This window comes from Onychostruthus taczanowskii, unplaced genomic scaffold (assembly GCF_017590055.1).
Source record: "Onychostruthus taczanowskii isolate IOZ18803 unplaced genomic scaffold, ASM1759005v1 scaffold58, whole genome shotgun sequence".
NCBI lineage: Eukaryota > Metazoa > Chordata > Aves > Passeriformes > Passeridae > Onychostruthus > Onychostruthus taczanowskii.
The window spans coordinates 2402981-2427450 of NW_024503457.1; the positions used below are offsets into that span (position 1 = coordinate 2402981).

General features: G+C 46.5%; 2 protein-coding genes across 4 annotated transcripts in view; one reads left to right on the forward strand and one right to left on the reverse strand.

The window, feature by feature from the left end:
* Positions 1 to 16470, reverse strand: part of CARS2 (cysteinyl-tRNA synthetase 2, mitochondrial) — a 43371-nt gene extending 26901 nt beyond the window's left edge. The window contains exons 1-6 of the mRNA XM_041418027.1: positions 16029 to 16470; positions 8602 to 8863; positions 7978 to 8028; positions 3608 to 3725; positions 974 to 1045; positions 286 to 391 (exon numbers count right to left, since the gene is read on the reverse strand). Of these exons, the coding sequence (XP_041273961.1) occupies positions 286 to 391; positions 974 to 1045; positions 3608 to 3725; positions 7978 to 8028; positions 8602 to 8863; positions 16029 to 16470 (1051 nt within the window). The remainder of the gene's footprint in view (positions 1 to 285; positions 392 to 973; positions 1046 to 3607; positions 3726 to 7977; positions 8029 to 8601; positions 8864 to 16028) is intronic.
* Positions 16471 to 17876: 1406 nt separating this feature from the next.
* On the forward strand, positions 17877 to 24197 carry ING1 (inhibitor of growth family member 1). Of its 3 annotated transcripts, none has more exons than XM_041418124.1 (2): positions 17877 to 18018; positions 22571 to 24197. In XM_041418124.1, exons 1-2 carry the CDS (start codon positions 17877 to 17879, stop codon positions 23272 to 23274), a joined length of 846 nt encoding a protein of 281 aa, XP_041274058.1. In that variant the 3' UTR covers positions 23275 to 24197. The 3 variants fall into 3 exon arrangements, with proteins under 3 accessions (XP_041274058.1, XP_041274060.1, XP_041274059.1); XM_041418126.1 differs by lacking the exon at positions 17877 to 18018 and adding an exon at positions 20655 to 20877; XM_041418125.1 differs by lacking the exon at positions 17877 to 18018 and adding an exon at positions 20940 to 21194.
* Positions 24198 to 24470: the final 273 nt, after the last annotated feature.

Here is a 24470-nt window from a genome sequence, read left to right on the forward strand (position 1 = left end):
CCCCAGCTTTCTTGTAGAAACCAGGCCAGGATTTCCCCAAGGAGTTTAGACAGCAGTTTATTACAGTAAACAATTACAATAAATAATGAGCTACATTTAACTTAGAAATTGAGTAATAGTTGTTCTGCCCACTCATGTCTTGACAAACAATTCACTCACACCCTGTTAAGCAACAGAAGGAAAGCCCGGCACAAGGTATCTCATCTGATTCCAAAACAGGATTACTAAGAGCACTGGCTTCCTATACATGTGCTGAACAAGGAGTTACTTTGCTCAAAGTCTTACCTTGCGAGGTTGCATAAGCTTGTCCACTGGAAATTATTGTTTTTATAAAGGAAATTATTTGAGGAATATTGTCAGTCACCCTCATATATGCCGTAGGAGGAAGGACCTTAAAGAAAGAGTAACACCGCATTAACACACTGCCGATGAGTTCCTTCGCTCTAAGAAACAAACTAAAAAGAACATTCTCCTCAATTGTATCTTTAAAAAAAAGTTGCAGGTATCATAAAAAAATTCATAAGCAATATTTAAGATAATACACACACAGAAAAAATATCTGAGAGGTGGCAAAGAAAAAGCCTGATTTTCCCAGTGGCTCACTCTGCTTCTGACAGCGAGACAAGAAGAAAAGTCACCTGAAATCAATGAAATAAGATTTCATGTTTCCTGTGCTTTCAATCAGGCTATTTCTGCATTATAGTAAATATGCAATATCTGTGAATCAAGGATCTACTAAATATGGAAAAAAACTATTCCTATAGAAATGTAACTTGCTTATTCCAAAGCTCAGCTCCCCACATTTCCTTCCTCAAAAGGTGTGCAATATCATTCCAGAAGAATGAAAAAGTAAATCAGCACTCAGTTTCCAAGCAACAAATTTATTTTTTCAGATCAAACTCTCAAAACCAGATTCTTTACCAAAATAATTGCTTAGAAATAGTCTTGAATTTAGAATCTTGAGTATTTGTACCTTTAAGGCAGCCATATCTTGTTTAAAGTCTTCTTCATAAATACGAGCAAGAGCTACTGGTGACATATTCATCTGAAAAAAGAGAAGCAGATTAGCAAATCATAAATCAGAGTAATGATATAAAATACGGCAATCTTTCCTCAGACAGCTAATAGCTAATTGAAAGACTTAGAGAGCCCCCAAGGTAAAGAGTCAGAAAGGCTTATTAATCTAACATTGACAGGGAGGAGATCTAAGTTATTTATAACTTAGAAGTAGTATTTCATTTATGCTTCTCAATTTCCAAAATATTAATATATCTCTTTTAAGAGAAAGCAACTAAAGACTAAAATAATAAACTCCTTCCCTCTCTTATTATTTTCCTTTTGAGAGAGTCTTTCATTTCCAGTGACAAAATATACTACCATACACAGGAGATAAAAACCATTCAACTTACTGACAGGAAACACCAATACCACCTACGTGTCAGAAAGACAGATCAGAGACTTGCAGGATGAGACAAGATATTAATTTTCAGTGATTAAGAAAAATAAGCTATTTCAGCAGATCATGGGTACTCATAGATCTCAATATTGAAAGCCGGTTCCACACTTTGCCAAGCCCAGCGTTTCTCAAGCACCTTCTCTCCGTTTCTCATTCATGGCACATGAACAGGTTCCTCTTGCAGAGGGGATGAGAAAATGCAACCCAAAAGGAAAGGTACTTGCCCATGGTAAGGCACTTGTTCTCAAATACCCAGAAGAGGCCAGGGATTGAAAGATGCATGACAGCAAAACCTGCCCTAGTAACCAACAGCATGGTATCAAAGTGTTTCAAATGCATGCTTTTACATCTTCTCTGAGAACAAACTACTGGGGAGAAGACAACATACTGTCAGTCTCTCCATCTTGCAGGTAACTGAATCATTAACAATATCAATCCCATTTCATCACTTCCAATTCATTACTGGAGCATCTCTATGGGCTCCGATTTGAGAGAGCAGGTGGCTACCACTGTTTGTACAAACTCCTGGATAAAGCAGGGGTTCTGGTGAAGACAGTACAGATGTTCATGCAGCAAGGAAATTAGGACAATGCTCAGCACCAAAAAACAAAGACATGCCTCTGCCTACAGACCAGTGACTGGATTCTTCTTCCTAGACAGCTCAGCTGCTTCTTTGATCAAGACAGAAACAAAGGTGCCTCCAGGAAGAAGACAGGGAGTTTCCTCCCATCCAGACAGATGTTCAACACACAGAGACTCATCTCTCTCTCAAAGGACCACTGATGGCATGCAGTTCATCATAAACTAGTACCCAATTTTGAGGTTTCCCCCAGATGAACCCCACCAGGGGATGATGAACAAGCTTAGACATGTTGATTCTACCACTGTAATGCTTCAGATGCACAGGTCCCAACAACAAAAGCAGGCTACTGAGGTAAAGGCCTGACCATCCAAAAAAAAGGCTGAGCAAACACTTGAAAAAGTTACCAAAAAAAAAGCCAAGAAAAGATGACTTCATAGAACCAAAGAATGTAGTAAAGGAACACATCTTTCAAAAACATGTCATTCCCCCCTCCTCAAACACAAAATCTCTAAGATGTTCTGTTAATGAGGAAAAATTTTAAAATGCAAACATGGTTTTAAAATGCTGAATTTTGGAGGGGGGTTGCTTGTTTTGGAATTGTTTACTGCCTTAGAAAACAGCAAGTAAATGGACTAAGTGAACAGACATATTTCTACATGAGTGGTGTGCTAGTATTCATTTGAATGCAGGGGCCTATATTTAACTGAGAAAGCAACTGTTTACTTAAAAGTAAGTAAAAGGAACAGCTGTCAAATTCTCTGGCTCCAAGAAACTATCTTAAAGCTTGCAACTGCAATTCAATCAAATACATTCACTTATGATCCCAAACACATGAGTTATAGATTCTAAAATCAAATTAAAAAAAGGACTCAAAATGCAGAATAAAAATACAGAATACATTCTTAGCGCTTCAGGGTTCAAAAAGTGTTTTTAAAACCATTAAAAAAATAATTTAAATAATCATTCACCAAGCTAATCTGGTAAAAAAGGTCAGATTAAAATTCAGCTGAGAACCACTTACCCGTCTTATCAAGACTTACCCCTATGGGTGACAAATTCAGCCAGGCCTGGTGAAGCTTTCCAAGGTGCTGACATTGCAGCTAGATGGTGCTCGGCGCCTTCCAGGACCTGCCCTCCTCCCCATGTGGCATGTAGGTACCGCCCTTCATGACACAACACCTACAGAACTTGCTCAGAACCCTTCTGGCTGCTAAGTTTTGGGATAATTCCACTGTGCTGAGGATTCACGCAGGGCTTTTGTTCCCTTCCAGCCTCTCAGGCAGGGGGAGAGGGCAGGAGAATCCCAGCTGTGAGTGCTGTAAGGTAGCTCCTCTCTGCCTCCCCCACCACACAGCTCTGTACCCATTTACCACAGTTCTTGACACTCAGCCCTCCTCACTCCCAGACCCACTACAGCCACACTAGGGGACCAAAAATCTCAACATTTATTTCCTACTAATTAAAACAAACATAACTCAATAAAAGAACCCCAAAGCCAGGTTACTTTTCCTATATAAGAAGCTTAGAAAATACCAAAAGGTTAGTCAAAGACTGCAGCAAACACCTACCTCATTGGCTCTTTTTATTATCTTGTCATCTATGTCTGTGATCCCCATCACCATGATAACTTCAATTCCAAAAAACCTTGTCATTATCCTTCGAATTATATCAAACCTAACATAGGAGCTGGAAGAGAAAGAAACATGAGCTTTTGAACATGCAGTAGTAAGAATAAACTTAAACAAAAATAACCAACAGCCACACGGACAATCTAATTCATCTCAACACCTACAATGAAAAGATCTTCAGTGCATAAGGTGTTTTTCCAAAACCAGTTGCTACCTGCACAAAAGTCAAGCAAATTTCTCTTGAACTGGCCTACCCTCTTCTGGCATTAGTGACACATTACATCAGATTTTCTGAGTTTTCTTTTGTTGCATCTCTTTATTCAAAGGGTATCACAAGCTACATGAGCCTGGAGACTCTTTCAAAGCCAACACGACAAAACAAGACACAGAGATCAGATGTTCTTGAAATACATCCCTTGGGCTTAGTATATCCTAACAGGTTTTCAAAAGTCATGCAGCAGAAGAACACGGACAAATAAAGCAGGATTCAAATTAATTTTTCTTAGGGTTGAGTAACAACAGATACCAGCCACCAATAAAGTATTTCAATCGCACACCATCACAGATCTTTTCTGAGAGCAAAGAATAGATGCTCTATAGCTTATTCTGTTTTATTTACACTTGAGAATAGAAGCTATTCTGAAAATTATTCAGGGCTTGTGCCACAAAGCAGAGTATTTAATGCTGATAGACTGATGGATATACAAGCTGTATAGGGCTGCTGCAGCTCCTTCTGCTCACAGACTCTCCATTTGTAATTCTCAGAACACACTTTGAGTTAAACCAAATTACTAGGTGGGAAACTAGAAGGTGACTATAATCTCTGTGTCTGCTCCGCAAGATGATGAGAATCCTCAGCCTTTCTGGGCTCTGTTTTCTCTAAAGCCAGCAAGGAGGTTCACAGACCTACAGGTTCCCATTTCACCCACAGCATCACACAAACTGCAACTCCCATGGCCGTCAGAACAAAGTGTAAGCAACTACAGAAATGGATTTGCACCCTTCCCAGCAGGTGCCAGGTAGCACTAAGATACTGATTTACAGATGCATAATACCTTGATGAAGAAAAATACTTTTAGTTGTTGTTTGTGCTGTGCCCATGCTGAAAAAAGACTTTTGAAAGCCTTGCTGCCAGGGAGACAGTTTTTAATGAATAGCAGCTCACTGGGAGTAAGGCTCATCTAATGTGGTGACACGATTCCATAAGAATATTAAATTGGCCTTTGGATCCTGTTCAGAGGAACAAGGCCAGCATCAAAAGCTTGATATTAGATTTAACAGCCCTGCAGTCACTGTTCCCAGAGCAGGCACAAATTTCACACTGTTCCCTCTCCTCTCATCTTCCAACTGAATTAATGAAAGAAACTCTGCAAGAACAAGAGCAGAATTCCTGATACCACAGGGTCTTTAACACTTCAGGACTGATAAAAAAAAAAAAACAGCCAAAACAGACAGTGAAGATCAGGGGGTGGCAGAGCACATGCAAGAGAAATCTCTTGTGGCTGGTTTTACTCTTACTTCAAAGCATTCAGCCAGGAACCTGGATGCCAACCAGGCTGCAGGTCAAACCAGTACAACCAAGGTCAGACCCAGAACTGGGAAAAAAAAAATAGTATTATTTGCCTGTCTTACTTTTTTCTCTATATAGAATGGGTGTTGGATGTCATATGGAGGCAGACAGAGCATCTGGTTTTAAGACTGGAAGCACAACATACTAAAGAATGTTAAATTATTTAGAGAAATAAGAACTCCTTGTGGAATGGAAAGAGGACAGGAGAAAAATAATGCCATTATTTCCAAATTCTCCTCAAGGATCTCAAACTCATTTCCATTATCCATTTCTACTTTATTACCTGCTCCATTTGTTGTATTTGACACAAGTCGAGTGTAAGACAGAGGGGAAAAAGGGAACTCTAGTGAGAAGAGAACATGTGGCAGGAGTACAACAAAATGATGGTATTTAACAAGAGCAGCAGAGTAGCAACAGCCACCACTCCATCTGACTTTATGCTATTTCCCGGTGCCTCTCCTGGGCCCCAACAGCAGCTACATTTCAGCTGTTCTATGGCTGGACCTAGCTACTGGGGGGAAAAATACCATTTTTAAAAATAAATAAATAAATAGAACCAAGAGTGCTCCACTATCCTGAACAAATCAGCTGAGCAACACGATGTCAACACTGACATGTGTAAGACCAGAGATACTGGAAAGGAAGAGCCAACTCCTCCCATGCTAGAAGGTTTAACTGATGAGAAAAGAGAGCTAAAGGTCTCCAGTGCAGACACCTTGTCATGCAGCAGGAACAACAAGTGAAGGTGCTTAAAGAAGTGATAAAAGAGAGAATTATACCTGGTGTATCTGCATGATACACCAAGGGCAATATTCAGCACTAACCATTCTTTCTTAAATTAGCACATGAAGAGGTCAGGCCCGGGTGACACAGATATACAGCAAACCTCCACAGTGGGAAAGCTTGAAATTGCTAGTTTAGACATGGGTAAGAAAAGATGGGTAAAAAACAGGCAAATATAAGCAAGGCCTTTCTACTCCCTCTTTTAATCAAGAAAGTCTGAGGGCAAGAGAACCACTGAAAAAAACACATTTAAAAGCCCTGAGAGCTGCAAGACCAAAGGGTCTATAAAACACTGTGGTCTAGATCAAATATATCCCTTAGGACAGAAGCACCTCTGCAATTCCCTTCCCTGTTATACCACGTCAGGCCCTACCACACTAAGAGAACCTCAAATGAGGGATAAAGAAACTTATAACCATCTTTTTTACACAGTCACTTTCAAGTTTTAAGATTTTTTAAGATTTTAAATCGTAATTATTTCAACGTAAACTGTAATGGAGCCTGTATCACAAAGAGCTGTCAATTTAAATACACAAATTACTATGATTTTCAAATAAAAAAAGTTCCCCTGAAAATACTTAGTACAAACAACAAGGCCAAGATATCATGTTCTTGATTTTTAGGTCACCAGTAAAAAGCTAGGTCAGTTTTCTGCTGAGACTTGACAAAAGCAGAGAGGAAAAAGACACCACAACATACACGCAAGAGTACAGTACAGTAGCATTAACAGTACAGTAGCATTAACGAGGAAAAAGACACCACAACAAAAAAAGAAAAGCAAGAGTACAGTACAGTAGCATTAACAGTACAGTAGCATTAACATTAGCACTGACAACAGTACTTTCACATAACTGGTATTTTAAGTCTTCCTTTTTACAGAACAAAGCAGCAGTTATGCAGTTACTGTGTTGGCTCAGTTCAACTTGAGCAAGATTCAACACAAGTTTCTGAATGAAGTTGAGACAGGATGAGAAGCTGTGAAATCCCTTACATTGAATGGGAATTATTCGGTTACTGAAATGCACAATATCTGATCTTCATACAGATGGCAATTATCTGATAAACCCCTGCTCTACCAAAGAGCCCAACACAACTTGCTCTTTAAGAATGCAGAGACAGAACCTTAAGAGCAGTTTGAGCCTCTGCAACTCCCCGCAGTTTCACAGGAATAGCAGACACGCTGCATGTCTACTCATCAGGTGTGTTGTTTTGAAACAGGTGCCAGCAACCTCTTCTGGTGTGTTTAAAGTACTTTTTCAAAGTTACTTATAATGAAATTAGCTTATTGTTCTAACAGTCCTAATGAACTACAGAGAAAAACCTGTGCTGTTCTGGATTGGTGTTTTATTTTTAAACATAGTAAGCCACAGCAGTGTTACTCTGCAGAAAGGTCTTTAAGGTACCTGGACTTTCTTAAGATGCGATGTGTTCGATGTGTACGAACCTTGAAAGTACCTTTCCATTAGCCAACCTTGTATGGCTTTTCCTTGGTGCCAACACAGTGCCTGACCTAACCTGAGGTGAAACTATCTTTTCTCACAGCTGAGAGGCTCTGTTCCAGGATCAGGACTCCTCCACATGAGAGCTCACACTATGCTGATATGATTTGAAACAACTCACCCTACCCAAACAAACTGCACGTATTCCTGATGCTTCTTCCCAAGACACAGACACGCACTATCTCTGCCTCAGCCAGGCAGCAGAACCACAGCCCCGTTACGGACTACCCAGCCCAAGAGGAAAAAATACGTAACAAGCAGACTTTTGCCCTTTGCACAGCACAGGAGGTGAAGGGCTGGGCCTTGTGTCACCAGTCACAGCTCTGTCAGTAGGACACACTGCAGCATGGGGATGTCCAGCACTGCGTATCTGCCTGGATCCCCCGGCACCACTGGTGTGGGCAAGTCCAGCACTGTGTATCTGCCTGGATGCCCCCATGCTGCAATCCACGACTCACCAGGCGTGCCCGAGGTGTGCATGGTCATACACTGTCGGCCCGCAGCTGTACCTGCAGAGAGGAGAGGCAAACAGAATCACAGAATTGCTAGGGTTGGAAGATCACCCAGCCCAAATCCCTGTAAAGGCAGGGTAACCACAGCAAGTGACACAGGAATGTGTCCAGGTAGGTTCTGAACGTCTCCAGAGAGGGAGTCTCCATGCACCACCTGGACAGCTTGTCCCAGTGCTCTGCCACCGTCAACATAAAGAAGTTCTTTCCCATGTTGAGGTGAAACTTCTTGTATTTTAGTTTAAGGCCACTGCTCCTGTCGCTAGGCACTGCTGAAAAGAGCCTGGCATCTTTTCTTGACACCCATCTTCGATATATTTATACGTATTGATGAGATCCCCTCTCAGTCTTTGCTCCTCTAGACTAACAGGCCCAGCTCCTGCAGTCTCTCTTCTCAAGACAGACGCTCAGGTCCCTTAATCACCCTTGTGACCCTTCGCTAGACCTTTTCAGCAGCTTCATGTCTGTCGTGTACTGAAGCCCAGAAGGGGACACCGGAGCTGTTTGCGGACACAAGCCGCTCCTGTCACCGCCGCCACCCCCACGCCCGCCCGCCGCGCCGCAAGGCGCTACCAGGTCGCCACTCCTTCCGTGGCCAGCACGAGCGGCTCCTTGCTCTGGCTCCGGCTGTTGTAAGCCACGATTCCGCTGTCGCGCCCCGCCGGAGGCGCCCACTGCCGCCGCCGCGCAGCGCCCGAGCACCGCCGCGCCCCCGCCTGCCCCCGGGCGGGGGCAGCGTCGGGCCGCTCTGCTCCGCTCCGACCGCTCCGGCCGCCGTCCGCGGAGCGCTGCTGGGGTGAGCCCGCGGTGCGCGGCCTGGGCCGGCCGGGTCCCGCTGGCACGGCGCGTACCTAGCCTTGTGTTTCGGTATAACCCCAGCGCGGCTTCTTCTTAGCGAGGTTTTTAAGGGAGATGTTTGTAGGAAATGTGTGACTAATTCAGCATAATGGTCTCCACTGTGTCAAGTCAGTTCGGTCACTTTAGGAGTGAATCTATTTTTGCATTGCCTTTCAGGTCAGAGAACGGCTGGCAGCCTGTTAGCTCATGAAAATAAAACAGGTGTGACATTCCCAAACTGGACTTAATAAATCAGTCTCAGAAAACACTTAATGCGCCCCCCTTGTACAGACTCCCACGTATTTGTATAAAGTGTTACCTGACCTAGACATTGTCAAAAAATGACAGCAAGTGTTGCCAAGTATCTGGTGAGGTACCCTGGCCTTTAACCCAGCTGACTGTCAAGGTCTGCTTCCTCACTGAGGATTTTTTTTTCTTTCTTTCAGAGCATATGGAGGAAATGAAGCTTAACTGGCTGCAGTACCTTAAACCACAGCTACTCAACTAGAATGAATAACAGTGTAATGGAACAGACATAAGGGTACCAATGAGTATCTTGTTTCCAAAAGTGACTGTGAGCAGCTACCAAGGAAACAAGTGAGAATTCCACAAGTTTATAACCACAAAGATGATCAGACAGATGGAACAGGTATCCTCTGAAGACAAGCTGAGAGTTGGGGCTGTTCAACCTGGAGAAGGCTCTGGGAAGACCTTACAGCACCTTCCAGTACCTAAAGAGGACTTACAGAAAAAGGGGAGAGTGACTCTTTACTTGTACAGATAGTGATAGGACAAGGGGGGAACAGTTTTGAACTCAGAGAGGAAAGACTGAGATAGATGTTCGGAAGAAATTCTTTACTCACAGGGCAGGGAGGTTTTGGAACAGGTTGCTCAGAGAAGCTGTGGATGCCCGATCCCTGGAAGCGTTCAAGGCCAGGCTGGATGAGGCTCTGAGCAACCCGGTCTAAGTGAAAGGTGTCTCTGCTAATGACAGAGGGGCTCAAACTGGACTATCCTTAAGGTGCCTTCCAACCCAAGCCTTTCTATGATTCTGTGAATATTTTCCCAGATATTTTTCCAGCTTCCAACCAGATGGCATCCTCAGCTGAATATCTTGTGGTGGTTTTTTTTGCCTCACACCCCCAAGTTTTTGTACCCATCCTCATAGATTGCTATGCCATTAATTTCCCCATTCTCTGTGAATCCACATCAGTCCCAGGCTTTGCAAGGAGTACTGCAGGTCTAGTGGCATCTTCAGGAAGCACCCTCTTGGCATGTGTTGAACTCTAGGCCTGTGAGCTCCAGTTATAGCCACCTTGCTCTTGTACAAGGAGAGTGAGTGAACTGCCAGTGCCAGCATGTTGTCTGTCTTGCTCCTGACTGTCTTCCACCCAATCCTCTAAACAGGCTGTTCAGGGCAGAGCCTTTTCAGGTCTCTCAGACCACCGTGTTACCTGCTAAGGGCACCTTGCTGGTCTTTGGGAGGAAGGCAATACTGAACACTCACAGCTTTTCTGGACTGGATGCTGCAGGTCTGCCTGTGGTGAGCTGTCTCACAGAAGTGTTTGTATTGTTTCCTCTTCTATCTGCCAGGGATGACTTTAATAGATTTTTCTCATAAGTAGTAAGATAATTTAAAATTATTGCTTTTACATAATACTTGATGTCTGTCTACACCTTTCTTAATTTTAGAACATATCAGATATAAAGACTTACCAGTGGCAAATGTTTCCTTTTTATTTTAATAGGTACTTTCCATAGAATTTGTCATTTAACAATCTTAACTTTTTGATCAAATAAGAAACCTATTTTATGGTCTTGTTAATTTAAGACTACCTAGGATGAAATTCAGGATACCATCCAATAACCTTTGTAAATGTTTGCTTTGTATGTTTCTCAGGAAGCTTCACAAGCCAATTATTTCAGCTTCCATAATGAGCTGGTTTTGATGTCTTGCTGTTCAACACACATCTAGTTAAGAGTTGTCATTAACTCTGTTGTCTTCTTTGTTCTGTACGGTTCCAAGCACTTTGACGGAGTTCAAATCAATACTAAGTAACAATGGATGTTTTTTAGGCTTAATTCCAGGTTTAGGTGTCATGGGTGAAACTGCCAACAGATCAGAAGAATGCAAGAGCCTTTTCTTCCCCATTGGTTTCAAAGGCTTAGTGTCTGTGCTAGCCAGACTGGCTTTTAGCATTTAGTCCCAAAACCTCTATGTCCTGCTGTAAAATCTTATTTTCTGATGGTGGGAAAAGCCACAATTATTAAATGCCTGAAATAAACAGCTAACATCATTCATGCTTGAGATTTAATGCAAAAGAATACATCTAGTGGAATGGTGGAAAGTGTTCTTCAAACACCGAAGTACAAAAAGAACCTAATTTCAAATAAAAGCAAAATTAATACTGGTGGAGAAAACCCATAAATTATTCATATTAAAAATACCAGCATTCTCAGAATCAATTGGTCTGTGGCTGTAAGCATACCTCCATTTTATGCCACCTATACCTGTACCCTTACTCCTGTTCTGGGACATGTGCACAACAGTCATCAACCAGAAAGGGAGAATAGCAGCAGAAGATTTTATGCCATCAGGAGACCTTTGCTTCCACCTGGAGTAGAAGATGCCTTTGGAGGTTTCAAGCAGTTGGAGCCAAAGTACACATGATCAGTGCCAGGCCTGGGCCTGCTGTACTCCTGTTGCTTCAGCACTAGCTGAATAGCCAGGAGGAAATGTGATCTGCAGAGCAGTACAGCTCTTAGTCACAATCCCACTGCAGCATGTCTGTCTGAGCTTCAGGTAAACTGTTGTTTCAAAGGGACATGTGTATTTAGTATTGTCAGGTCATGTTTCAAGGCTAAAACTTCCTTTAAATTAAAAACTGAAGCTCAAAGGTAAAAGGGTGACTCATGAACACCTTAGAAGGAATCTCTATGTTTTCTGTTCCTTTATCTGCGTGTGTAAAAGGCAATGTTTCCCCTCCATCCTTGATCAAGAAGGAAGTCTGTTAGAAGCACATCTCTGTGTGCTGTCCATCAGCAGTGCTGGCAACATTTCTGTGGTGAGCAGGGAGAATCTTTGGGGATTTTGGCTCACCTGGCTTCTGTATTTTCCAATTTCCAGTCCCAGGAATACCTATAAGATTTGCCCCCAGAGGTAAGATCCCAGAGCATGTTTTGTATCATACATGAATAAAGCTAAAAAACAATTTTCCATTTCCATGTATTATACGGAGACACATGCTTTGTAATTTTTTACAGTTTCCCCCCTACTGCTAAAGGTGCTGTATTTTCATTTCTAAAAAATTCAACCACACCATTTTAGAACTGTTGGCAGAGGAAAAAGGTTGCATTTGCTGTGTTAGCAAGAGCATGTTTCCATTATCTGTGGCCCTTCTCATCAAGTTATAGTTCAGAAACCTGACAAGGAAGCTGAACCGGAGAAAATACGGGGGCAAAGGTTATAAAGACAAATTACAAACCAGAAGCAAAGATGAGCTAAATCCACTGCAGTGGACTGAATTTCTGCTGGTGTTCTGTAGTAATCTGTAATTACAGACACATTTGACTTTTACAGTCTTTTTATTTTTCGAAAATATAGGTGCTTACTGGTTTGTTTCAGAATCTTGTTTGATTTTTAAAAGGAGACTAAAAATTGCCTCAATCTTGTTACAAATGCTTGGCTCAGAAATATTGTAAATGTTGAGTGGCCATTCCACCAAATAATCACAAGGTAAAGAGTATGCTTTATAAAAGAGAAATCATCTTGAGAAATCTATTTGAAAAGAGTAATTCTGGGGATAGGGAGTAACACTGCAAAAGAAAAATCATTAGTGGTGGACATATATAACCAGTTAAACTTTCTTGCTCTTACCAGAAGTCTATTAGCTCTTAGCATAACCTACTACTGTTCAGAAAACCTACCTACCAACTGCTCTGACATACATTGCCTGTTTTTCATTGGCAGTGTTTGGGTCCTGCACCACAGCTGACCACAAGTCTGAGGGTTGGTATGAATTCAGTCAGGGTTCAGACAGGTGTCTTTGTCAGTGGTTTCCAACTGCTGAGGTATATCTCTCTTGAATTCACTAAAGGAATGTGAAGCCCATGGAATATGTTGCCCTTGATCTGTGTTCATTCCATTGACACTCTGGGACAACTCCTGTGTATTTTCCTTGGCCTTCTATGCATTTTCTTGGCTCTTCTAAATGCACATTTACTTGTTCCAGTCAAAATTTTTTGCTGACCTTTAATATCAGTGTAATGCTGTTTAAGCTCACTATGCTTTGGAAGTGCACTAGTGCAGCAGGTGCAAGAAAAAGAAGGCAGTAGCCAGGAAGCAGGTGTGGGAAGAGGCAGTGAGTGCAACTGCCTTGGGGCAAGCAGAGGAGGAGATGTGAAATACCTGATAAAAACAGGCAGAAGTTTAAAACAGCAGGCCAATGTTAGGTAGGCATTTGGAAAGTTCATTAAATTCTTGAGCCTTTACTGGGAAGCAGCAAAAGGACAAAAACAACTAGATTTGTTTTCCAGATTTTAGAATCTATTAATCCAACATTACTTGGTGACATGAACGGGTATTTCTGGCCTAAATGTCTGTAAACAGTATATACTATCCAGGGCACAGCCAATGCATATTGCATGAGAGGGTGAGCCATGACTCTGCTGGTCTTCACACTTGCAAACCTCAGCTCTGCTCATCTTGCACGTTAATTGTTTGTGCTTTTGTTTCAAAACTTACAACCACAAGCAAAATTAACAGGCTTGTAAAATTCTATTACCATCATCCACGTAAGCATGAATTTAGCCTCATAAAGAATAAACAGACAAACAAGCAAGGAAAAAACCCTCCAAGCATATGTAACTATAGAAGAGGGATTAAGCTATTAAATGATGCGGAAACAGCAATTCATTAGCAGGAATAAACCCATCTGATTCGTCTGTACTATAAAGTATAATGACAAATTATCAGAAGACACTATATTTTCTAATAAACAGAGACACAGCTGTAATGATTACATAGTATTTCACATAGCAATATTCAGCTAAGGCAGAGAAGGAGAAAGGAGGCAGCCAGAATTCCTTGTACCAGCTACGTAATATGTGCATTTGTGGAACGTTTGGAGGTTTGGGATTTTACATTCCTCATACTGAGTATTCTGAACTTTGTGATGATTAGGTGGGATAACCATAATGACTGGAACAACTATAATTACTAAAACATTCCTGTTATATGAAGTGTATTTTGTATATACACCCATGGTATGTATATGACACGGTAGTTGTGCAAGTTGTTGATCTGGTAGTAAGTTCCCTTGATTCCAACTGCTGTGAGTTTAGATCTGTAGTAAGGCAACAGCTTCAAGAAACTTCTGAAAACCTCAGATACTTGGGGTTCTAAATAGGAAAGATTTTTTATAAACAGAGCACAGGGGCTTGGGAGCCCAAGGTGGAGAGACACATACTTTTATCCTCTGTCAAATATAGGAAATAGGAAGAAAATTAACCCCAGGAGTCTCTTTCTTCATTGATACATGACATTCACTTCTTGAGAATCCTTCTCCAGAGTAAGAAATGGGCCCCTAATACGAAAAGAATGTCTGAAACTCTATTCAAAATCTCCCATCTCTCATCTATTGTAGTTCAGAGGCAAGAGGCCAAAATAAGAAGAAAGCAGAGGAGAAGGAGGAAAAGCAGAGATGGGCATTGGGCATCAGCCCCATACCTTCTAAAACTTTCCATGCTAGAGATGTACTTGTACACCTGATTTTATCCTTCCCACCCCTCCCACCCAGCTTCCTAAAACAATGACTGACCTGCTGCTGAGCTTAGAGGGGGGTGCAGAGAATTGATGTCTGGGTACAGGTATATATTTGATTACAGCACTATACAAAGCACTGAGCATCATCACAGAGCTCAGTCCCTTCCTGTCCCAAGGACTTGTGCAAATTCCGTGATGGTTTTCTCTGTCACTCTTCTTCTTTTTACATACAAGAAGCTAACAGAGGAGGATCTAGTAGACAGCACTTTTAAAAGCCAGAGGATAACAAGCTCTTCAAACTCAGCACATCTGAACTATCAATACTTTTGTTGAAAGATAGTATTGCTGTAACTTAGCAGGCTACTATTACACTTCAGTGTTTCCCTTCCTAATTTTTTTTCTTGTCTACTAAGAGGTGGGACAAAAGTTCCTGTTTAGTAAATTAGCAGGTACTTTTACAAAATCATTTTTTATTCATATGTGTAATTACTTGTGTGTGTCTAGAATGATGATTACCTTTTTTACAAGAATGACTCTTTTTAGGACTCATCTGTATTCTTTTCAGATTGCCTCTACTGAGTCATAATTATTGGCTTGGATTCTTACACTACCCAGGGGACTGTTAACTACCTTTAATTGCTGACAGTGGCTCACCTTCTTGAAGACAAGAAGGCTTTAACTACCAGATAGGTGCCAACAATCTAGAATTGGACTAGGAATACCTATTCCCAGGCTAGTGCAGCCATTAGACAACTCCCTCTCTATGCCACAGTAAAGCAAAGCACACACGTCCAGAAACACTGGCTTGGAGCAATGCCTAGATGCCATGGCGCTTTTAAGTTAAAAACCTGAGACCTTGTGTATGGGGGTTTTATTTACTTCAGCAACTCATTTTTTTTTTTTAACAGCAACTCCTGGAAACAGAAAATGAGAGGAAGAAAATAAGGGGAGAACTTACAGGGATCTCCAGCAAACAAGGAAGTGCCCTCTGACATCTGCCCGAAACAGCGGGCCGGTATCAGTTCAGAAAGTTTGGTCTGTGTTACCGTCTCCACTCCTCAGAAAGTATTTGGGTGCATGTCTCCCACTGGAGGGTGGGAGGGAGGATACTGGAAGTACGGCTAAACAGCTGCCCGTTCCTCCCTGAACACCCCACTTCTGGGCGTTCACACGCCACGCTGATGGCAGCAGCTGAGGCAGTTAGCAGGGGCTGAGACGCTGAGGTGCCCAGCCAGGCCGCCGCCGCCGCGGCGAGCGCAACGCCAGCGCCTCACCGAGCAGCGACTGCACCGGCGAGTCCGGGCGCTCACAAGTGATGACTCAGTCTCCCCTAAATTAGGGGATTGCCAGTGACGTCTGCTAAAAAAAAACCAAAAAAAACAAGAGGCAGAAAGCGCACGTTGTTTTGCTTCAGCAGAGCGGGGGAAGGTCTTTCCAGCCCCGCCTTCCCCGCTCCTGGCTCCCCGATCCGGGCAGAGCCTGCAGGCTCCGGGACACGGCAGCGACTCCAGGACACAAAGACAATGTTGACCGCAGCGGGGCTCCTCCGCACGGCCGCCGGGACACTGTGGCGGGGAGAAAGCGGGCGGCACAGGGCTGTACTCGGGCTCTCCTTCTGCTCCTCCTCGCCGGCAGTAAGCCCTGTCCGCCGGCAACCATCGGAGCGGGGGCGTTCCGCCGCCGGCCTCCTGTACAACGCAGCCCCCGGCGGCGTCCCCCGGTGACCCTTCCCTCGCCACCGCGCGGGATAAGGGAGCCGCAGCAAACTCGTCCGCTCGGGCCCTCTCCCTCCTTCCCTTTTCCTCCCCTCCCGCCCTCCAGCCAGACCGGCCCTCGCGCATGCGCAACCGACCGGGGACCGCTGGGAAACGTAGTCCTACTGCGTCCCTAACGCCTCCATTTTCTCCCCGTCGCCAGAGGAATCGCGAGTGCGCAGGCCCGCCCCCTCCCCTCGGGCGTTACCGCCCCCTCTGCCGCGGCGCGCGGTATCCCGGGCAGCGGTGTCACAGCGGGGATTGGCCGAGGGCGCCGCGGGGCGGGACGCGAGGGGCGCAGTGATTGGCTGCGGCGGCTGTCAGGCGCCGCGGGGTGATGGATGCGGGTGCCCGCTGAGGAGGGAGGGACGGAACGCTCCCCGTTTCCCCTCGGCGTCCGGCGCCGCGCCGGGCACAGCCCTGGTCGCAGCGCGGGGTGGCGTCGCATGGTTCTCAGTGTTCCCCTCTCCTAGGAAGGGCTTCGTAGCCGCTCCATCCCGGGCGAGCTGGCAGGAGGCGAGACTCCTCCAAAGTCCCGGTACCCTACCGCAAAAGCATTCACTTGCCCCCGCGATCCCCCAGCCTCCCCTCGGGCCGCTCGCCTCGCAGCCTCCGCGCAACTTCACCGGAGCCTCCGCCTTCCCCGGGGCTTCCTTCACCCCACGCCCACGCCGGCCCTGCACCGCCCGCCCCCTGGCTCGGCCCGCATCCCCGCCGCCTTCCCTCCCTTCTCTAAACGTGAGTAAGGGAGGCGGGACGATGGATATGCGGAGGTTCCGGGCGGGGGAAGGGATTGAGTGTGTGCGGTGAGTGTGTGAGAGAGAGAGAGAGTGTGTGTGTGTGTGTGTGTGTACACAGCGCTGGGAGAGAGCGCATGCGCCCTGGCTGGCGGGGCCGAATGTTTCCCAAGTGTTTGAAACTGGTATTTGGGTTTTCCACGTTGGATCTAGCGCGGCGTATGGGAGCGAGGAGGCTGCGTTGATATCGCCGGGGAGCGGCGGCGGCGGTGAGGAGGAGAGCGGGGAAGGGGGGAGCGGAGGAGAAGCGGAGCAGAGCGGCGCTGGCGCAGGCAGAGGGGCTGCCGCTGCCTCTGACAGACACTTTGCAGAGCACATTTTGTTTCCAGATTGTTTCGGAGGAGCTGGTTTAAGCCCCCCTCCTTTCTCCTCCTCCTCCTCCCCCCCTCCCCACACACACACACACACAAATCCCTCTGATTGTTCTTACCACCTCCTTCGTGAATTACCCACAACGACAGCCATTCAATCAGCTGCTGCTGGCTGTAGGGGACTAGCGGAGGGTGTGTGTGTGTGTCTCTCTCCCTCTTTTTCACACAAGAGGAGTCAGATGTAGCTTCCCTCGGTTTTTTCGGGGGGAGCTACCGAGAGAGGTGGGCAGGGAGTGAGACCTTCATCGGGGTTACCGTCTTTGAAGGGAGCAGCACTTGCTCTCACACGGAGAGGTGTGGGGAAGGATTTTTGTTTCTTTGCCGGATGAAAATGTTGAGTCCTGCAAACGGAGACCAGCTTCACCTAGTGAACTATGTGGAGGATTATCTGGACTCCATCGAGTCTATGCCCTTCGATCTGCAGAGAAATGTCTCCTTGATGAGGGAAATTGACGCCAAATATCAAGGTAAGTGTTTTCTATGTATGTGTGTGTCCGTGTGTGTGGTTTGGGGCTCGGGGGGAAGGGTGTCTTTCCCTTTCTTTTCTTTAGAGCTGAGCCTCGGCTCCGTTTGCCCCTCTGCACCCCACAGGGATGGTAGCTTTATTTTTGAGAGGTAAAAGGAGGAAGAAAGCCGGGAGGAAAGATCCGAGGAGAGAGAGGGACTGATCTGCAGCGTTAGCTCTTGTCATGGGGCGGAACAAAAGGTCTCCGGCTTTTCTTATTAAGCAAGGACTCTGCTTTTCTGTGTAAATTGCTGGCCAAGAAGGCGGGGGCAGGGAAGTGGGGTGTACGGTGCACAAAGGGGGGCCGTCCCTGGCCGTGGGGCTGAGGTGGAAGCGTTTGGGGGTACGGAGGAAAGTGCTGGGTGGATAGAGGGGGTAGAGATTACAGCACAACATTTAGGAATGTACAGTATTCATTATGGCTGTAGTAGGGGAGAGAGGCAGCTAGTGAAGGAGGGAGGGAAGGAGGGAGGGAGAAGAGGAGAGGGGGGTTAGGCGAGAGCGGGGGGCAGGGTGTGCTTTCTTCGCTCCCTCCTCGGTGGGTTTCGTTTCACCCGGTGAAACAGCCCCGCTCCGTTGGGCGGGGGGGCCGAGGGGGCAGGACCGGCGTGTGCGGTGTGAGTGGGGGGGAACGACACACACGGTCGCGTTTACGGCTGGGCTGAAGCGCCCCCTCCCTCGCCGCGCTCGGGGCACGCCGTCCCCGTCCCCACGGGCGGAGGGAAGGAAGGGGAGGCCGGTTTGCGGGACTCGGGGCAGCTTTGTCACTTGGTCGCTGGCGTCCGCTCGAGAACGGAGGGGGGGGGGGGGGGCGCTTTATTCTGTGCCGCAGGTAGCGGTGACAGCCGGGGTGCCGGGAGGGGGGACCCCCTCTCCCTGTCCGCGCCGCCGTGCATGTGGCCTTAGGGGCGGTGGGCACCGAGCCCTGCCTGCCGTTGCCTCAGCCTCTCCTCGGGCAGCTCACCATGGGAGCCCGTCAGCTCCCAAGGGAAGGGTCCGGGGGAAACTTCTTCAGGAGCCCGCGGGGGTTTGTCGGGGGTGGGAAGGGAAGAAAAGGACAGAGCGGGCATCACGCCCGACAAAACCACGTCCAGCGAGCACCTCCGCGCTGTGCTAGGAAGGGGCGTCCGTGCTGTTTTTATAGACAGGTCTCGTTAGCATATCGCGGTTGGCCACGCCCGTCGGGGGCGCTGATAGGGCGGGGGCGTCCCCACGGGCCGGCCGTGCCCCGCCTCCCCGCGCGGATTGGCTGCGGGGCCGCGCCGACCCGTCTCGCGCCCCCGCCCCGTTGTGACGTTTCGAGAAGCAACTTTTCCGTGGGGTTGATTTGAATATCTCAGCCGGCCCCGGCCGACGCGCTCTGATTGGCCGGGCTCGCAGCAGGGGGCGGGGCAACCTTGGCCGTCCGGAGAGTGACTGACGTGTCCGGGGGGGGGGGGGGGGGGGGCGCGCCCGGGGGGGGGGGGCCTGGCCCGACCCCCCCCGAGCGCCCCGCGGGGGGGCCCGGCCGGGGTTACGGCTGGGCTGAACCACTGCGAGCCGGCGGGACACGGGGACACGCCGGGGCGCGGCCGGGTAGGGGACAGACAGGGGCGGCCCCCGGTGCTCGCGGCGCGTTACCTCCTGACGCGTCCGGTCCCCCCACGCCGGCCTCCGGACTGATGGCACCGGCACCCGCCGCGGCCGAGCCCTCCGCTTCCTCAGGCACCTCCAGTTCCATGGCGGCCGCGGGCAGGCGCAGCCCCGGGGCAAGACAGGCCCCGGACAGGCCAGCGCCCGCCGCCGCGCTCCTCCCGGGTACCGGCCGCGGCGCGGGGGACCCTGGGAGCGCCGCGGACCATAGAACGCGGGTGGCGCCGCGGCCAGACACGCCCCGAACAGTGCCGGAAGCACAGCGGGGCTTTTCCGCCGGAGTTAATTGCGATGCGGCGGAGGGCTGTCGCGATAACCCGCGGGCTGTGGCATTCGACGGGGGCGGGGAGGGACAAGGGAGGCCGCAGCAACTCCCGCCGATCCCTCACGGTGCGGCGGCCGCGACACCTCCGGTGGAGGGGGAAACACCACAGGGTCGGGGGGCGGGGCCTACGGTCACCATGGCAGGGGGGCGCCGCTGCTCCAGCCGCACCTCGCTCGTGACTGGCCGGAGGGGGCGGGGCCGAGCGCGCTCCCTCCCGTCGTGATTGGCCGCTGCTCCGTGTCAATCACTCGTTTGTTACCCCGCGAGGGTCCGTTCGGCTCCGCTCGGGACGGCGGGGGCGGGTCTGCCCCGCCCCCCCCGCGCCCCCGGGACCGCCGCGGGTGCCAGGGGACGTCCCGGTTTCCTGCCCGAGAACAATGGCGGCTCCGTCACCTCCGGGGCGGCCCCGGGCGCCGCAGAGGGGCGGGGAGGAGGCCGGGCCCTCGCCCGGGAGCCGCTCGCCGTCGTTCCGCCGTGTCTCAGCCCCCGTGAGGCTGCGGAGCTGCGCTGGCAGTGAGGCTGTGGCGGCACGGCTTCCCTCCGCTTGAGTGCCGTTCGTGACGCCCGGAGCGTGCGTTCGCCAGGGGCTCAGAGCGCGGCTTGCCGCTGTTGGAGCGCGGTTTGCTGGCATTGCCGTGCCCTGCGGCTCCCTCCCGAGGCGGGCAGCTGCGCCAGCCCCGAGCCGGCCCGGGGGCCCTCAGCACCGAGGGAGCGGCGCGCTGCCGCGCTCCGCATCCTCGGCTTTGCGGCCGCTGCCGCTCCGTGTCTCGCATGCCGAGCCGGCGGCGCCGTGCGGGACCGCGGCTGCACCGGGGCTGCTCCCGCTGCCGGAACCGAGGTTTTCCCAACGCCGAACTTCAGTCGGTAATTGTATTGTGCTCTTCAGACAGAGCGTTCTTCACAGAGCGGCCCACCCGCCAGATTCAGAAGGGTTAAGCCGATGACATCAGTCAAGTGCCAAAGCATAAAACTGCATTTCAGCCACTGAAATCATTAACTCTGCTTTTTCTGCCCTCCTGAATGTAGAATCTGCCGTATGTTTGAAGGGTCTTTTGGTGGCATCTTGGATTTCTTTTTGGTAGTTTTTTATTGTTTTGTTTGAGGATTTTTTTGTAGGTTAAAAAAAACCCCACCAGTTGCTTAAAATTGTTAGTAACACATCGGAATGCTGATTTGGTCAGGTAGGTTATATTGCAGAACCAGCTGACACGTCCTGCTTAACCAAGGTGTGAAACACAAGCTGCAGCTCTAAAATCTGAAGCAAGCCTTACATAATATTTCCACGTCTTCACTGGAAATCATGTATGTTTAAAAACTGCTGAGGAAAGCCAAAAGCTAAACCACAGGGTAGCTCTTGGTTTGCATATGTGTCACATTCTCCTATGAATAAATAAATAATAAATAAATACTTTTTTAAAAGTTTTGGTAATGCCAATGGCATGTATGAGAGATCCTAGTTTCTGTTAGATTAATTGAGGTCAGATATAACATATATATTTTTTAAAATATATTTTGCTTCTCTAAGACAGACTTTTCTAACTTGTGAGAAAGGAAAATTCAGAGAAGAAAGGAGATGCAGGAAAAACATTCAGTGTGTTTTTGAGGACTTAATATGGAGTGCTGAGTGTCCCGTGCACTGTAGTTGATTTGGGTATCATAATGAAAATCAGAAACGTCTTCTTAAAAATAGGTTTCCAGAGCCATTCTTGAAACTTTGTGCATTGTTGCTTTTCTGTAAACTGTTAGAACAATCCTTGAGGTGCAATTCAGGATGTAGCATGTTTTAAAGCAGACACTGTAGCTGCTCCCCATTGTTGCCTATCATCTTTAATGTTACCTTTCAATTTTACCTCCTACTCTGCAGGAAATATCTAATGAAGATAATATTTTTGTGTTTTAAAGAATAGCAATATGTATTTTACAGAAAGGATAGGTGGGAAATAATCTAAACATCCTGGATATTGTAATCCTAATCCTGCAATCCCGGGATTTACATGGCCTCATATTTTCAGTAGAAATAGCTCGACAGTAATGAAATAGCTTTGGGTCTAGACCAAAGCTATTTGGTGCTTCTGCATCTCCTGTCAAATAACCCAGCAACGTGCTTCTACACTGGTTTGTGCTTTCTTTCCGTCCCACTCTTTCTCCCACTCTGTCATTCACTGAGAACATTAATGTTGTTATGCAGAAAATGTCCATTAATTTCACCTCTAATTTTGCAGTTAACCTTGGAACTTTTGATGGTATGTGTATTGGTTTAGTTAGTTCCTTTTAATTAAAAGTTTAAAGGGAAATATTATCAACATATATAAAAATATATTTAGTCACTTTTTTCCTCCTAAATCAGCATTTGCATTCCATTCCTGTGGGACCACCTAGAACAAAAGTAGTCCAGCAGGGTCATGAGCTGCTTGTCAGATACAAGCTTCAGGGCATCTGTCTTTGATCGGTGCTGCGTGCTGCAAGAAGCTGTTGGTGTATGAAAGAAAAAATGGGAGGTTTTGTTTTGCCATTCTCTCTGTCAAAAATATTTATAGTTTTTATTTCTTCTTTGCAGAGATTCTGAAGGATCTGGATGATTACTATGAAAAATTTAAACGGGAGACAGATGCTGTGCAGAAGAGAAGAATGTTGCACTGCATACAGAGAGCCTTGATTCGAAGTCAGGAACTGGGGGACGAGAAGATCCAAATCGTCAGTCAGATGGTGGAGCTCGTTGAGAACAGAACAAGGCAAGTGGACAGCCACGTGGAACTGTTTGAGAGTTGTCAAGAGACTAATGACACCACTGGAAACAGCGGGAAGGCCAGCCAGGATAAGTCGAAGAATGAGACAATCGCACAGGCTGAAAAGCCCAACAACAAGAGATCGAGGAGGCAACGGAATAATGAGAATCGAGAAAATGCCTCAAATAATCATGATCATGATGACATCACCTCAGGAACACCAAAGGAGAAGAAAGCAAAAACATCCAAGAAGAAGAAACGATCCAAGGCTAAAGCAGAGCGAGAAGCTTCTCCCCCTGACCTTCCTATTGACCCTAATGAGCCGACATACTGCTTGTGCAACCAAGTCTCCTATGGAGAAATGATAGGATGTGATAATGATGAGTGCCCCATTGAATGGTTTCACTTTTCTTGTGTGGGACTCAACCATAAACCAAAGGGCAAATGGTACTGCCCCAAATGTAGAGGAGAAAACGAGAAAACTATGGACAAGGCATTGGAGAAATCTAAAAAGGAAAGGGCATACAACAGGTAGTTTGTGGACTTTTCATAGTGAAGGAAAAAACCCACCAAACCAGTGTATTTATTGTCAGTGTCACCTTTGTTGAGGTGAAAGGATTGTAAAATGTATATTTTTAAAGAAGGTTTAAAACTGAACCATTCCTGTTACAGGGACGGCAATAAGAAATTTTGGGTTTCATTTGGTAAGCTGTAACAAGAGTGTGGTCTGTGGACCAATGTATTCCAAAAGTACCATTATGAGAATATTCGGGTTTTTCTTAAAAGATAAATTTTCGTTATTTCTTTTCTTTATTTCTTTTTTTTTTTTTTTTTTAAGTGCTGGTAGCACTCTACCCATTGAAATTTTGACAAATATCTCTGAAATGTAATTTTATGTTCTTTAATGAAAATTGTTATTTACCTTTTGAACAAAATTGATAAATAGTTTAACCACCTGGCTGTATCTGAATAAAGCTGCAGTACATTGCAAATGTAACTTCTTTTGGTGATAAGCAAGAACAAACAAAAGGAGGGTAAAATTTGGTTCCTGCTACAAAGTGTCAGTATAACAGTTCAATAGCAAATGTTTAAATAGGCTTAGAGGATTATTTTTTAAAACAAAAAAGTTAATGGTTAAATTTTAAACAACAAATATTTTATATGCTGGCCAGGTACCACAAAGGCCATTTTTAAATGATTGAATATGTTTTGTATTTAACCAGGAAGTGGTTTAGTAATGAGACATAACATAAATGAAGCTTTATACTGTCACAGATAGTGGTGTAGCAATCCTTAATTTGTTTAAGTTGTATAAATGTACATTTTAAGTGGAGTTGCACTTACTGTATTATACTTGGAAATGCAGCCAAATGCCATTGTGTAACCAATGTGCATTTCCTGCTGTATGTATGAAAATTGTACAGATGTGATATTAAGAAATAAATGAAATGACTTTGACAGTTTGCTTCTTTAGCAATCTTGTTTAATGATCATTCATATAGCTCAAAAACCCAAGAAATTAATCTTTGACCTCAGCAGCTCCAGCAAGCTGCTGCTGGGAAGCCTGAAACTGTTGTAGTGGTAACCAAATTACAGTTCTGATAAAGAATCTTCATAGGATGTATGGCCAGCAGGGTCATAGGAGAGCCAAAATAGCATTCAACTTTCCATCCAAATCTTCTCATCTTGTGCTTGCAGTCACTCCCAGACACAGACATTTATCTGAAAATC

Bases quoted from the DNA above. Each gene is read 5' to 3' on its own strand.
- ING1 (XM_041418124.1), top strand. From the start codon at position 17,877: ATGAAAATGTTGAGTCCTGCAAACGGAGACCAGCTTCACCTAGTGAAC. The intron at 18,019-22,570 runs GTAAGTGTTTTC...TCTTCTTTGCAG, and splicing joins AATTGACGCCAAATATCAAG to AGATTCTGAAGGATCTGGAT.